Below are 16,238 nucleotides of genomic sequence, written 5' to 3' on the forward strand. Positions count from 1 at the left end.
CCAGTGTGGGGCTTGAATTCAGGACCCTGAGATTGAGACCTGAGCTGAGATCAAGAGTTGGCCACTTAACCAACTGAGCCACCTAGGTGCCGATCACGTTTTTTATTTGCATGCGCACACTGCTGTAAGCTATGAGAGCAGTAATTAATTTAGTTTTGTCTTGTTAGATACCATAAATATTGAATGGATCAATAAATAGTACCTTTAGTACTGGATAGTGATGTGGTCATATATAAGGCACATTTTTTGGTTTTGTGTTTTTATAATTTTTTGGATTAAGGAACAGTTATACATCTTTGAAGGCAAACGGCAAGGAACAAGGAGACTAAGGAACTTGAAAATGTTACAGCATTAATTCAAGGCTGTATTGTGATCAAAGGATTTAGTAGTAGCAGTTTTGGAGGATTAGGATGAAGAAGGAAAGCAGATTATTTTAGTTGATGGTAGTATTGCTAAATAAAACATATATTTGTTACCCAACTCTCAGATCTTACTCTGTGGTCTCTTCACCTTAAAAAATTAGTTTTGAGGATGGGGGATAAGTGATGGGGATTAAAGAGTGCAATTACCATGATGAGCAATGTATAGAATTGTTGAATCATATATTGTACACCTGAACCTAATATCACACTGTATGTTAACTGACTGGAATTAAAATTAAAAACTGAATTAAAAAAATACAAAAAAATTGGTTTCGATGGGCGCCTGGGTAGCTCAGTCGTTAAGTATCTGCCTTCGGCTCAGGTCATGATTCCGGGGTGCTGGGATTGAGCCCCGCATCGGGCTCCCTGCTCGTTGGGAAGCGTGCTTCTCCCTCTCCCCCCCACCCCCGCTTGTGTTTCTGCTCTCGCTGTGTCTCTGTCAAATAGATAAATAAAATCTTAAAAAAAAAAAATTGGTTTCGAAGCAGGGATTCTTAACCTGGTAGGGATATAACCTCCCAAGGGGGGGATAAGAAAAAAATTACATCTTTTTTGTTTTCTTTTGTTTCTTTTTTTTTAAGATTTTATTTATTTGAGGTGCCTGGGTAGCTCAGTCGTTAAGTGTCTGCCTTCGGCTCAGGTCATGATCTGGGATCGGGCTCCCTGCTAGGGGAAGCCTGCTTCTCTCTCTCCCCCTGCTTGTGCTCCTGCTCTCGCTCGCTCTCTGTCAAATAAATAAATAAAATCTTTAAAAAAAAATTTTTTTTTATTTATTTGACGGGGCACAAGCAGGGGGAGCGGCAGGCAGAGGGAGAAGCAGGCTCCCCGCTGAGCCGGGAGCCCGATGTGGGGCTTAATCCCAGGGTTCTGGGATCACCTGGGTTGAAGGCAGGCGCTGAACTGACTGAGCCACCCAGGCGCCCCTACATCTTTATTTTCATGAACTTCTAACTGAATCTAGTAAGATGGTCCCAGACTTAGGATGGTTCAATTTATGGTTTTTAGACTTTATGATGCTGTGAAAGTGGTATGCCTTCAGTAGAAACCATACTTTGAATTTGATCTTCTCCCAGGCTGGCATATGTGATGTGACACTCTCGGGAAGTTGCTGGGCAGCAGCGCTGAGGCAGCTCCCAGTCAGGTGATCATGAGGGTAAACAACTGGTGTATTTACAACCATTCTACTCCGATACAGCCATTCTGTTTTTCCCTTTCAGTACTGTATTTAATAAATTACATGAAATATTGAACACTTTATTATAAAATAGGCTTTGTTAGATGGTTTTGCCCAAATGTAGTCTAATTTAAGTGTTCTAAGTACATTTAAGGTAGGCTAGGCTAAGTAATGATGTTCAGTACATTATGTGTATTAAATGCATTTTTCACGTAGAATATTTTCAGCTTAGGATGGGTTTAACAGGATATAACCCCATGGTAAATTGAGGACAATCTGTATTTCTATTGTAAATGGAGGCAAGAAATCTTCACTAGTTTAGCAGTACCTCTGGCTTTATCACCAGTAGAAATCACAGGTATTTCTCCATAACACATTATTGTTGCAGGTATCTCAGAATATTGTTTACACTCCTAACTGCTTCATAATTAATAGTCCTAATTAGATCTGCTCTTTTATCTCATTAATAAAGAACATGTACTTTACTATATCAAAATTAAGTAATCTTAGTGTGGCTGAATTTCCCTATAATTGTTTTCCTTTATAATGCTATGTATTTTATTCTCTGCATTTAAAATATTCTGAGAAGGAATCTATAGGCTTTATCAGACTACCAAAGGTGGGAGATCTGTGGCACCAAAAAGATTAAGAAATGTTGATGTAGGAGTTACTTCACCTCCACTCCCCAAATCGTTTAGACAAGGTCTGTGGCATTGTGGCTAAATACATTTGATGCAAGGTTGGTCACTCATTTGGTAGGTTCCCAATATTTATTTTCTTTTCTCTTCCTAGCCTTGTTTTAACTCTCAATTACTTACATGCTTGTTAATGCCCTCCCTAGGCATGTGAGATTGTAAAGGTGGGAAAATCAGTTAAAAAAGGTTGAACGGTTTGGGACGCCTGGGTGGCTCGGTCGGTTGAGCATCTGCCTTTGGCTCAGGTCATGATCCTGGGATTGAGTCCCGCGTCGGGCTCCTTGCTCAGCGGGGAGCCTGCCGCTCCCCCTGCTTGTGCTCTCTCTCTCTCTCTTGCTCACTCTCTCTGACAAATAAAATCTTTAAAAAAAAAAAAAAAGGTTGAACGGTTTGAAGAAAGATTTAAAAGTTTGAATTAATATATCTAAAATTTCTTGGTATCACATTTATCAGCATTATTACTTTGATTGCCATCCCTACAGCTAAAACTGTGGTCTTTTCTCAGTTACTTTATGTCTAAAACAGTTGTCAGTATGGAGAAATTGTTCTAATCTGTGTTTGTGTTTAAAGTTCTAGGTATTCCACAGTGTCTATTAAACCTGATCCTCCACTTCCTTACAGTAGCCAGATTGCATTGAGTGTCTTTTCTTTAGTGAAGATGCCCTGAATTTCAAACCATTTCAGAGGTATTTCTGCAAGTTACAAATCCCAGGGATTATGGATAAAAATTATGTTACTGACCTTTTAAAATCTCAATTGTATTTTTTGCTTTTTATTTTTTAATTTTTTTAAAGTAGGTTTCATGCTGAACGTGGAGCCCATTGGAGGGCTTGAACTCATGACTCTTGAGATCAAGTTGGATGCCTAACTGATTGAGCCACTCAGGCGCCCCTGAATTGTATCTTAAATGTGAAGTTGCAAGAGAAGGAAATAGATTGATGCTCTTAAATTTTTGATGGCAGGAGAAATTAAGTTTAGGTCATTAAATTCTAGGTACCTTGTATTCAGAGTAAAATAGAGGCCACAAATCTAAGGAGCAGTTATGGGCAAAGAAACTTAAGGAAAACAAGAGTTACACAGCAGTCTTGTTTATCAGTAATTAATAGAAAACTAAGAGGTAAACCCATATTAAGTCCTGTTTCTAGTTCTCTTTCAAAAGGGCTGAAGATTTACCCTGAATCAGAATGTGGTTGAAACTATTGTGCATTATTGGTTGTTTTCATAATGAATGCCATTAATAAGATGGAGCAGGGCGCCTGGGTGGCTCAGTTGGTTAGGCGGCTGCCTTCGGCTCAGGTCATGATCCTGGAGTCACAGGGTCGAGTCCCGCGTCGGGCTCCCTGCTCGGCGGGGAGTCTGCTTCTCCCTCTGACCCTCCCCCCTCTCATGCTCTCTGTCTCTCATTCTCTCTCTCTCAAATAAATAAATAAAATCTTAAAAAAAAAAAAAGAAATGGAGCTTAGTAAGTACTGACAGTTTTAGGTTAGAGGTTACAGTGTCGAAGACTCAAGGTCTTAGATGTCTGCAGCTTCCAGAAGTAATCAAATGAATGCAGTACCAGAAGGATTTGAGACTCAGGTATTTAAATTGAGAGTAGGGGGTTCTGTTGTGGTTGAGAGTACTCTTCTGTTAAAGTCTGGTAATTTAGGAGCTGGGGGGGGGCGGCGGGGATCAGCTAGATTGTACTAGAACAGATCTTATTTTCTACCCTCATAAAAAGGAACATAAAGATTGGATGATGATGGCTTGGCAAGAAAGTTTGAGAGACAGTGTCTTGAGAATGGAGATGCTATTATAGCACTGATTCAGTGCTCCTGCTTTTTAGTTGTTCAGTGAAGACTTTGATATTAATGACCTAAGGACGGGAGGATAAGCGGCACAGGAAGAAACATGTACCGGTTAAGGATATCACTTGTAAACTTTTATAATTACTTGGCTAATTTGAATCAAAGATGAATAGATGCTTCCAGATGATTTTATACTTGAAGTACAGAGTGGTTTTGTTTTCCTTGTTTTGTTTCCCTTATGTGCCAAATCAAGCACTCTCCAGCCTGTTAGAGCCTCTAATCTGACTTTTCACTCTTTAATTCAGCAAATGTTATTGAGCATTTCCCACGGGTAAGGCATTGTGCTGGATGCCTGGAATATAGAGTTGTGAATAAGACAAATACAGTGGCTGCCCATGTTGTATTAGTCAGGATTCTCCAGAGAACAGAACCAATGGATATTATATAAACAGAAAGACATTTCTTATGAGGCATTGGCTTACCCCTATGGAGGCAAAGAAGTACCAGTTTGAGGTGTGCAAGCTGGAGGCCTAGGAAACCAGTGGTGTAGTTTTGGTTCCAAGTCTAGAGGCCTGAGAACCATAAGCTTGGGTAATGGAGGGCAGAAGATGCATGTCCCAGCTCTAGCTGACGAATTTTCCCTTCCTTTGCTTTTTAGTATTAGTCCCTTTTCTATTCAAGCCCTCCACTTTGGGGAAGGTGATCTTAGTCTGTCATCCAAGTGCTAATCTTGATTCAAGTGCTGATCTCTGGAGACACCTTCACAGACACCCCAAAGTAATGTTTTACCAGCTATCCCATCATCCTTGAGCCCAGTCTGATGCATAAGACTAACCATCACGGGCGCCTGGGTGGCTCAGTTGGTTAAGCGACTGCCTTTGGCTCAGGTCATGATCCTGGAGTCCTGGGATTGAGTCCCACATCGGGCTCCCTGCTCAACGGGGAGTCTGCTTCTCCCTCTGACCCTCCCCCCTCTCATGCTCTCTCTCATTCTCTCTCTCAAATAAATAAATAAAATCTTTAAAAAAAAAAAGATTAACCATCACACCTATCAAACTGATAGTCTGAGGGGAGGACCTACATTAAACAAGTCTTCCATTATTATTGTCCTAGTCATAGAGATGAAACCTATTTGAGTGCTTTAATCTTAACTACATACTTATTATTTATTTGTTTGAGAGTGAGAGAGCACAAGAAGGGGGCAGCAGGGGAGAGCAGACTCCCCACTGAGCTCGATCCCAGGACCCTGGGATCATGACCTGAGCCCAAGGCAGATATTTAACCAACTAAACCACCAGGTGCCCTGAACTGCATATTTATGATAATTATTCTGATTTATGGTTCTTGGAAGTCCTTAGGCCTCATAGCAATACTTAAAATATTTCAGTCATTTTATTTCTTTTCTAAGGTTTTTTTATTTTCATGAAGAGATTCTCAGAGAGAAGAAATCCTAGCATCAAGTCTCCAACTATAATACTTTTTTTTTAAGATTTATTTATTTATGGGCGCCTGGGTGGCTCAGTTGGTTGGGCGACTGCCTTCGGCTCAGGTCATGATCCTGGAGTCCCGGGATCGAGTCCCGCATCGGACTCCCTGCTCGGCGGGGAGCCTGCTTCTCCCTCTGACCCTCCCCCCTCTCATGTGCTCTCTCATTCTCTCTCTCTCAAATAAATAAATAAAATCTTTAAAAAAAAAAAAGCTTCGAATTGTTTAAAAAAAAAAAGATTTATTTATTTATTTGAGAGAGAGCATGCGAAAGCACTAGTGGGAGGGGCAAAGGGGAGAGGGAGAGAGAATCTCAAGTAGACTCTTTGCTGAGCATGGAGCCTAAAGCGAGGCTCCATCTCACAACCCTGAGATCACAACCTGAGCCAAAACCAAGGTTCGGCCACTCAATTGACTGTGCCACCCAGCACCCTTCTAACCATAACACTTCTAATTGGTCACCATGTCATTGTCTCATCCTTCTCCCACTCCCCAATTTCTACATTGCATATTGATGCCAAGGCTAATCTTAAAATGTTGATTGAATTGTATTATGTCCCCCACCACACTGTACTGGTAGTTCGCCCAGTTATTTATAGAATTTAAAAGCTCTTTAGCCTGACCTTCAAGAGTCTATAATATAGCCCTGAATTATAAGCCACCTTGACTTTCCTCTTATAGTTTATAAGTTTATTCTTACCCCTGCTAGCATGCCCTTTACTACCTTCCCAATCAAAATACTATCCCTTTGTCAGGATCTGACTGGTAATAGACCATTTTCACAAGGCTTTTTTGGATAAATTTAATTACTGTTGATCTTTTGGTTTTCTGAATTCTTTTAGCACTTTTTGTCAGCCCCAATGACTCTTGTATTGTCTTAAATTCTGCTTTTCATGTGTCTTAATTTTTTAACTAGGTTTAGTTTGGGTATGGGTTTAGAGGAAGGGAAATGAGAGCAAAGAGGTGGACCTTGCCTTAGCATCTTCTTTAGAACTTAAGGTAGCTTTCTTATGCTTTAAGTAATGACAGTTATATAAATTTCAAACTCATTCTTCAGTCTACGACGTCCTTGATTGGTCAGGCAACTCTTAAGTCTGAAAGCATTGATTTAAAACAAGTAAATGGAAAAATGAGACCCTTGCACTTTTTTTTTTAAATTCATCCATTAAATTACTTGCTTTTTCTGCTTGTTTTGAAACTTAGTAAGAATAAGGTCCAAATCAAACCAGAGTTCTTTCTTTAATCTCATAGATAAATTTGAGTACCTACATTGTGTATGTACATCACTTTATTATATTGTACTTACTAGCAACATATACCGCACTCACATAAAAGAGGTCTAAAGATAATATCTGAGTTTTTGTGTTGGTTGGTTTCAGATTGTCTGCAGACTTAAATGAACTCAGAGAATCAGGTTAGTGCTTGCTCATTACCCAGGTTCTGTGAAGATGATTTCAAACAGACAGTAAGGTCTTACTCTACTAGGTGTGGAGACAGAAACACCACAAAGTGGCAGCACCTGGATACTGTATTGTCAAGGGGTTTGATTGTGGATACAAGCAGTAGTCAGTGGCTATGGGAATTCTATCTGAAATGGACCAGTGTGGAACAGGCTACTTAAGATTTCTTTGGTGTCTGGGTATTAGGACATTGGGGTTGAAAGTAGAGAGTTAGAAGCTCATTTAGAATAGAAGTGGAAAACATGGAGGTGAGGGTAGAAAGTGAATAAGTACGGTTTGGATAAGTAGTAGACTGTTCCTGGCTTCTAATCTTTGTGTACTAATGTCTGGATGAGTTAGAGAGGTGGAAAGCACAGATGGGGAGAGTGAGGTGTTAACTTTATATATTCCTTGAGACCAAAAGGAAGTATGAAAGATAGAAACACCTGTCACTTAGGTTTAAGAAGTTTCAATACCAGTCTCTATACAGCAGGAAGACCTAATATAGAAATGCATGGTTTTTCTGTGGAGAAAAGTGCCTTTGAACATTTCTATTTTAGCTGCTTTCTATGGACTGTTTATCTTTTTGATGTTGAGAATAGCAGATATGTCTTACACACTTATGCAGGTAAGGAGGAAAATGCCCAATAACTTGATTCTTTTCTTCAGCATGTTTCTAAAATTCATCTAATTCTTTCCAGTTTCTCATTATTATGGGAGTATTCTGCTAAAGGCTTATTTTGCAGATGACTTCTCAGAAAGTTCTTTTTGAAGTCCTGTGTAATTGCATGAAGATAGGAAATACGAATTTGTGCCTTTTACATTTCATGTTTGTATTTGGGTTAGATGGATGGTTGTAAAATTTGCTCAACTGTTGTAGTTAGTGAGGCATCCAGTGGAAATCTGTCCATGGAGAGATGGCATGTGGTCTGAGGAGAGTTGATTTTTGCTTTCCCTTTTCACGTTTGACTTTTTGTGCCTTCTCATTGCCTTAGTTCTTTCTGGATTTGGTGGGGGTTTTTTGTTGTTTTGTTTTGTTTTTGTTTTTGTTGCAAAAAGATGGTTTATTAAAGCATGGGGACAGGACCTGTGGCAGAAAGAGCTGCTGCCTGGATTTGGTGTTCTTGTATAGCGTATTTCTTTTTCTTTAAAACCTAGATAAGTTAGGGGCTCCTGGGTGGCTCAGGTTATGGTCTTGGGGTCTTGGGATCAAGCCCCGTGTCAGGCTCCCTGCTCTGCGGGAGGCGTGCTTCTCCCTCTCCCACTCCCACAAGCAGGGGGAGGGGGAGAGGGAGAAGCAGGCTTCCCGCTGAGCAGGGAGCCCGATGCGGGGCTCGAACCCTGAGCCAAAGGCAGACGCTTAAGGACTGAGCCACCCAGGCGCCCCTCCAAATTGTTTTTTAAAAGTAATCTCTTCACCCAACATGGGGCTTGTGTTCCCTCTCTCGCTCTCTCTCTCTGTCAAATGAATAATTTTTAAAAAATAAAAAAAATAAACCTAGATAAATTATATTAATTTATATTAATATTAATATTTTAATTTATTTATAATTTATAATTATATTATTAAGAATCTGCTAATTTTAGTATTGGGTATTTATAATGGCAAGGATTGATTTTGAAGTTCTGACAACTCCCTAGCACAGATTTACCTCTCCAGTTAAGAAGAGGAAAAATGCAAGAAAAAGAAAATAAACAGGAAAAAGGAAAGAACATACACCTATTTACTTTGTTCATATTTTACCTTTTAATATTATTATTAGATTTATCCATCTCTTCCTGTGCCTATCTCCAGCCCCAAAAACCCACCTCTGTGAGTCTTTCAAGTAAATGTTTGAAGGAATGTCAAGGGTGTTGAATTCCTATATGGAAAACAAAGGCTGGAAGAGGGAAAGTAACAGCTGCTTTGTATACAGTTTAGGTACAGTAAGTTCTAGACCAACTCTGCCATTGGCATTTCTGTTGCTTAGGGTAGTGGGCAAGATCTCTGAAAGGTTAAGCAGAAACTTTCCCATCAGGGTACCTTTTTCTGCAAAAGGGTGTGAAAATTGATTCCTTTTTGTGTGTTTGGTGGCAGTTATTTATTGTGTTTGTAAAGTAGTTCTCAAGAACAGTTGGAACAGAAGTATAGGAAGGAGGGTGAATTTTTTTTTTTAAGATTTATTTGTTTACTTTAGAGAGACAGAGTGAGCCTAACCGGGCAGGGCAAAGGAAGAGGGAGGGAGTATGGAACCCGAAGCAGGGCTCCATCTCACAACCCTGAGATCAGGACCTGAGCTGAAACCAATAGTCAGATGCTCAACCAACTCTGACCTACGTGCCCTGAGTGTGAACTTTTTATACTAGTTCCTTTTTTTTTTTTTTTTAAGATTTTATTTATTTATTTGACAGAGAGAGAGAGAAAGCAGAAGCAGGGGGAGAGGCAGGCAGAGGGAGAGGGAGAAGCAGGCTTCCTGAGCCCAATGTGGGGCTTGATCCCAGGACCCTGGGATCACGACCTGAACTGAAGGGAGACGCTTAACCTACTGAGGCAACCAGGTGCCTCTATACTAGTTCCTTTTTAATCTTTTACTCTCATAATATAATATTAGGGAGCATATTCCTTGTATCTGAATATGGGACCACCTATGTAGTAGTTTATTTTGCATTTCTTAGAAAAATATTTAAATATTAACCCCACATACTCTTTTTTTTTTTTTTTAAGATTTTATTTTTTTGAGAGAGGGACAAGTAGACTCTATGTGGAGTGGGGAGCCCAACACAGGGCTGTATCCCAGGACCCCGAGATCATGACCTCAGCCACCCAGGTGCCCCACACACACTCTAATTTTAATTTTGATTTTCTTTTAAATAATTGGCTTATCAACAAAACAACATACTAGAGCAAAATTTAAAAAAAGAAATAGCACTAAACATTTACCCACTAGACTAATGATTTGTTAATACTTTTGCCATAGATTTTTTTAAGCCTTTTTCCCTTTTCTGAATATTTTTAAAACACAAACTTGTCAAAAAGTGGTAAATCTTGGTATCAGTTTTTGTTGAAGTTAACAAATTACTCCACTCTTTTAAAATAACTTTTTCTTAAAATTTTTTTTTATTGGCCAATTTTCTTTTCAAGCAGAATCTTATTTTTATAGGCATATAGAATCTTGAAATCATTTATTATAGTGATTCCTAATCCTTGGAATCTCTAAAATTAAAAGTTAGCTATTCCTTGAGTTTGGGGGGGGACAAATAGTATATTTACCCACAGTAATAAAGCATTGGATAATTAAAACAGGGCTCCAGTAGAAAGCACATGTCATCTTTATGGTAATATTGGTTATTTTTGGTAATCAAACTAAGCAAAACTGTGACTCCTTTTTTTGAAAAAGAACAAGTAATTATTGATTAAATACAACTTGGTAGTAAATGGGACAGGAGTTCTAACAAAAGGGATCTTTGCTTTTTAAGATTGGTATAGTCTCCTTCATTTCTTAGGAATGTAGTTAGGAAGTAGTATCAGGTGAGATTAAGGAATTTGGCAGAAGTCATGGGAATCAGTGGCAGATGGATATAGAATTCAAATGCTCTGGTAAGAGGAGTGTTAAGGTTACTGTGCAAGTTCTATCTTAATATGACAGTGGGGCCACTTGACAGAAGAAACTCTCCTTACCCTTAATTTTGTGTTGGGCAGTATAGTCAGTTCATGGACTCATCATCTGAATAGAGGAAAACTTTAAACCTTAAGTAAAACCTAACTGGGGCACCTGGCTGGCTGTCAGTGGAGCATGCCACTCTTGATCTCGGGGTTGTGAGTTCCAGCCCCACAATGGGTGTAGAGATTACTTAAAATGTAGATTAAAAAAATATATGGTACCTTTATTTATTTATTTATTTTTAAGGATTTTATTTTATAAGTAATCTGTATACCCATGTGGGGCTCAAACTCCTAACCCCCGGATCAAGAGTGGCATGTTCCACTGACTAGTCAGCCAGGTGCTTCTATGGTAACTTTGATAAAATAAATAGATAAGGAAAACTATTTTACTATTAGAGCTTAAGAATTTTAGAAATTTAGTGATACTAAGTGATAATCACCTTTTCCTAAAGCTCTCCCTTTTCCCCTTTTATTTTGTTAGGTGGTATGGTCAAGAAAAAGACTACAATGTGCTAGTCATGGATCTTCTTGGACCCAGCCTTGAAGACCTCTTCAATTTCTGTTCAAGAAGGTTCACAATGAAAACTGTACTTATGTTAGCTGACCAGGTATGTGAAATTTTGATGAAAATAAAAAAAATTGAGAATACTCATAATTTAATTGTAATATAAATTTTTATAAACCAGAGTATGTATAATCCTGTGCTTTGTAACCTTAGGTTCAGCAAAAAATAAAAAAGATATAATAGTAGGTTGTACTCATTCAAGAGTACTACTTTAATAAGATTTAATAGAGGTTCTCCTGTGGCATAGGACAGAAATGGATTATATTGGTACCCAGTAGTTTTCAAGTTGTTCATCAGATGGAGTCTGTTTTAGTGAAGGTTATAGAGGTTTCTTTATAAGATTTTTGAAGAAAGCGCTCAATATATAAAGATGCTGTGGAAGAGAGTAACATTTTTAACATTTAGATTGGATGTCAAAATAAAATGAGATGATACACTGGCATTTGAGTTAGAATTTTTAAAAATATAAATTCAAAGGATTAGAAAATAGTGTTCATTCTCTGTAATCACCTGGTATTCTAGTAAGATTAACAAAAAAAACCTCTTGAGTGGTTCAAGCAAATATTAGCAAATTACATTGTTTTATTTGTGGTATGTTAAGAACTCAAATGCTGAAGGTTAAGATCCTCCTAATATGTTTTAACTAACATGTGAATGAATCCTACTAGAAGAGTTTATATTCTGTAGGTTCTGTAACACATAGGTATTAACAAGTGAACATTTATTCAGGGCCTTCTGCTTTACTTAGAACTAGAGGGTGCAAAGAAGAATAAGAACTCTAGTCCCTTTCCTCTGGGAGTGTACAGTTCAGGAGAGAAAAATGGAAAAAACTACGTTCAAGATTTTGTGATAAAAGTCTATCTTGGGTACACTGGTAACAGAAAAAAATGTAGTTCAGGGAATGGGGTTGCATTAAAGCAATGGTTTAAGGAGGTAGCTGCTAAGTCTTGGCTCTGTAGATGATAACACTTGAAGGTAAGTAGTTGGGGCCATTTATTATCTTTTGCCACACTTTTTCCCAATGAATCAATGATCCTGGTTTAATGGGTATCACTTAGACTAGGACAAGTAAGTACATTAAGTGAGAGAAATGTTTTTTTCTTCCTTTAATAAAGTACAAGTTGCTGCTATAACTAAAGGTGCTATTTGGACATTGTATACATCTATTTCCTTGAAAGTATAAATAGTTTGATTATAGATTTGGCTTTAAGAGACATTTGTCAGAGTTCAGAATTGTATGGTAATAAAAGCTCTAGGGAAAGTGGGGACGAATAAGTAGAATCCTGACACATACTACTGAGAAGAGCAAAAACATATGTATGGGTAGAAAGATAAAGTTAGTTGAAAACATTTTCAAATACTTTTAAGTATCTTACAGAAAAGATAGACATTTGATAATTTGACAATTAAAACTATTCTAGAAGTGATGCCATAGTAACGACAGTTTTTTAAAATTTATTTACATAACAAATGACAGAAAAGATGGTTATATGCACAGAATTCTTAAAATCGGTAAGAAAAGGACAAGCCAAAAGAATAATGGACAGAGGTACAGATTGGCAGTTCCAGAACAGTAAATGAGCAGACTTTTAAACTGTTAGTGAAGAAGTGAGGTCAATACCTGTCATATTGGCAAAATTTAGAAGGAACTAAAATAAGTTTGCCAATGGGAAAAGAAATACTCTCAAATATTGCTGGAAAATGAATTGTTAGAGCCTGTTTTTAAAGACAATCTGGTGCCACCTATCAAAATGATAGCTACTTCGACCCAGCCACTCTCCCTACAATTGTATAGGGTTTATAGCCCATAGAAATAAAAGCACTAGTACGTAAGGATGTATTTAATTGAAATATGTTAACAGCATTATTGTTCACAGTGAGAAGATGTTGGGAACAGTGGGAATAATGGTTGGGGAAAACTTAATCTATACCATTTATTTATGACCGTTAAAAAGAATGCTAAGACTTAACACCATTTGACTTGGCAGAATTTCCAAGAAATTAAAAAAAGGTTATTAGAATGATATCCTTACTATTCAGTTTTTGAATGTGATTACTTGTGTGGAGGAAAAAACAAGGGAGACTTCAAAAAGCATCTAAGAAATGAAACATAGCATGTGTATGTTCCCATGTTTTGTGTTTATGTTGTATGCTACTAACTTCCAGGAATGTTTAGTTAAAAAGAAGCAAAGAAGAATAAAATGAATAGGATGCTTTTATTGCAGTTAAAACAGTAACAGCTTGTATTTTTCAGTTGGTCAACATCTCCATTCCCAATTACATGAGTTCATACGTGTGTGTAAATAAGAGTATGGAAATGGGTAATGTCAGGCTATTGTAACACAGGTTACCTCGGGGCAGAGAATTGGGTGTGGAAAGTTGATGATTAGCTCTAACTGAAACAATTCTAAATTTACTACTTTTGTAATTTAAAAATTGCAAACACCAGTTCTTCCTACCAGGTTAGATATTATGTTTATAATCAATACTAGAACATGCCAAAGAATGGGGCAGGTTTATGCTTCAGTATCCATGCCCTTTACATTTAATTTTTGTCTAGCACTGTCTTTGTGAACTCTAAATGAAGTTGTTAAAATATATCTGTGATCTTGAGAAATAATTGAGAAATAATGTGTTGCTGTCTTGTATCACAATTCAAATTACATAATTATCTCTCACCCCCTCCTTTTTTTTTCCAGATGATCAGTAGAATTGAATATGTGCATACAAAGAATTTTATACACAGAGACATTAAGCCAGATAACTTCCTAATGGGTATTGGGCGTCACTGTAATAAGGTTAGTCAAATGTTCTTTGCATGAAAGAACAAAGAGTAAAAACTCCAACAATTGCTTTGATAGACTTTCAGTCTTTAAGAAGTCATAGGAAATTGTATTTGCTGTTGATGATTGCTTTAAAAGATTGTGCTAGAAGGGTAATCAGCTAACTCTATTAACTTAGTAACTTGAAATAAATTTTCTCCCAACTTACTCAACCAAGGTTAATTATCTATATGGAAATACAAAGTTCCCAAGGGCTTTATAATGAAATGTAATTATCTGTTATTTAATTATGAAACAGTTGTATCTATTTTTCACTCATTCAAGTAGTAAAAAACCCCATATACTTTTTTTCCTGAATGCTGAAATCAGATTTTAACCTTTGTCTCTGAAGTGTGGGTTTTTGTAATATATGTGTTCGTGCCAGCGTGGGAACCACTGACCCATCTGTCACCATGGCGTTAACATTTGCTGACTGAGCATGATCATAATGAGAATTCTTCAGTCCTTGGATTTGTGTATTCAAAAGGATAACTTTTGGGCCTGCTTCAAAAGTAGTTGACAGTTTCTTACTTGGGTGCCAAGTTGGGTGGATTCTCCATCCTTCCTTCCCCTTTCAAAGGAAAATATATAGTCAAGTGAAATGAATATTCATACAACAAAATTAGTATTCATTGGGGTCTCAGAATGGTTAACATACGGGGTGATTGGGTTTTAGCTAGTGACGCATGACTGCAGTTAGAAACTAATTGTGTTGAAACTTTATCTGCAATGATTAGTTTTATTGAGTGAATTGCTTTATTTATCGATTCAATGTTGAGCTCGGGCAGACAGGCAGCATTGGCAATGCACTAAGCATGTTATGATCTGATGATCTGATAGAAATTCTCAACTTCAGGACAACTTGGGGCTTTTTGGTTTTTGTGGTTTTTTGTTTTGTTTTGTTTTTGGAAGGAAGATTCCCATTTGTTTTATTAAATCATTAGGAAATGTTTGGTGTTTTTAGGTCTGGCTATAAATGTTTACCTTCGTTTGCCTGTATGAATGCCAACTTGTAGCCATTACCATTAGAACTGGTGTTATTTGTTAATGTGTGAGACATTAATGTTGGTCTGACCAAGTTTTAGGAAATAAATTTTTTTTTGTTGAAAGCTAAACTTTAAATAATGAAAGTTGTGTATATCGACATATAACTGATCTTGCCATTCCCAAATTGCATCTTTTTTTTTTTTTTTTTTTTTTAAATATTATGTAGCTTCTCTCTCTGAAGCATCCAGGTGCTTAATTGTTATTGCAAAACCTGGTAATTGAATTGAAAACAAATTACTGGTCTTAATTTTTTGGGCAATTTTGTCAGTTTGACCCTGATCTTTTGGCCATTTCCCAGCCCTCCTTCCCCATTTTCTTCCTGCTAAAGACCCATTATCCTCTTGTGATCTGTGTTCTGCATGTCGACATTGCAGTACATGGTTTTTGTCTTAAAATTAAATGATGACCTAGATAATACCTCTTTGCTCCCCCTCCCTTTAAAAATAGCTTGTTAATTACATGTTGTGTTAGGATGTCCAATTTGCCCCATGATGAAAACCTTTTTAGGATCTTGTGTCCTCTCTAGAGGTAATAAAATACTGTGGAGCTGCTTGCTGTTAATACGGGTCAGAGACCCTAGGGTAGAAGTGCAGTGTTTCACTTAACAAAGATCCAAATTCTAAATGTTGTTCTTGAACATTTTAGATTAGTGTTTTGTTTATGTAGTTGGTTTTTAGTGTTTTCCTTCTGTATTGTAGTTTGAAAAAAATGCCAGTTTTATGAGACTGGATTCTTTGGTTAGCTTGTCGTAGTAGTTTTCTATTAATGGGGGAGAAAGAGTGGGGGGGGGCTTTTGAGGTTTTTTTTGTTTTTTTTTAAGTCAAATTTCTTAATTTGGAAAATTGTTCTGAATTTGATATTTAGGAGTGACCACTCCAATCTTAGTGAATTTGTTCATCTCTTCCAGTAATCAGCCCTGCATGCTTATGAAAACCAATTTTGAGGTGACTAAATGCCTTCTACCTCTTCCTTACTGAAGATTTTTTTCCCCTGTACAATCTTTTTTGGGGGAAGGGCAGATTGTGATACCAAATATTCCAGAACCAAATTCCCCAGTTTTGATTAAAAAATTAAAGAGCCAAATGTCACCATTGCTATCCCTGATTCAGGCAGTGACACAATATAGTGGCATTAAAAACTTGAGTATTTTCCAGAATTC

The 16,238-nt window shown here is 37.4% G+C and overlaps 1 protein-coding gene across 6 annotated transcripts in view; it reads left to right on the top strand.

Moving 5' to 3' along the window:
- Positions 1–16,238, top strand: part of CSNK1A1 (casein kinase 1 alpha 1) — a 49,045-nt gene that overhangs the window by 12,323 nt on the left and 20,484 nt on the right. For all 6 annotated transcript variants that reach the window (XM_044917154.1, XM_021700732.1, XM_021700746.1 and 3 more), the window contains exons 3-4: positions 11,127–11,253; positions 13,910–14,008. In XM_044917154.1, the coding sequence (XP_044773089.1) occupies positions 11,127–11,253; positions 13,910–14,008 (226 nt within the window). The remainder of the gene's footprint in view (positions 1–11,126; positions 11,254–13,909; positions 14,009–16,238) is intronic.

Source organism: Neomonachus schauinslandi, chromosome 7, assembly GCF_002201575.2.
Source record: "Neomonachus schauinslandi chromosome 7, ASM220157v2, whole genome shotgun sequence".
NCBI classification, from domain to species: Eukaryota; Metazoa; Chordata; class Mammalia; order Carnivora; family Phocidae; genus Neomonachus; species Neomonachus schauinslandi.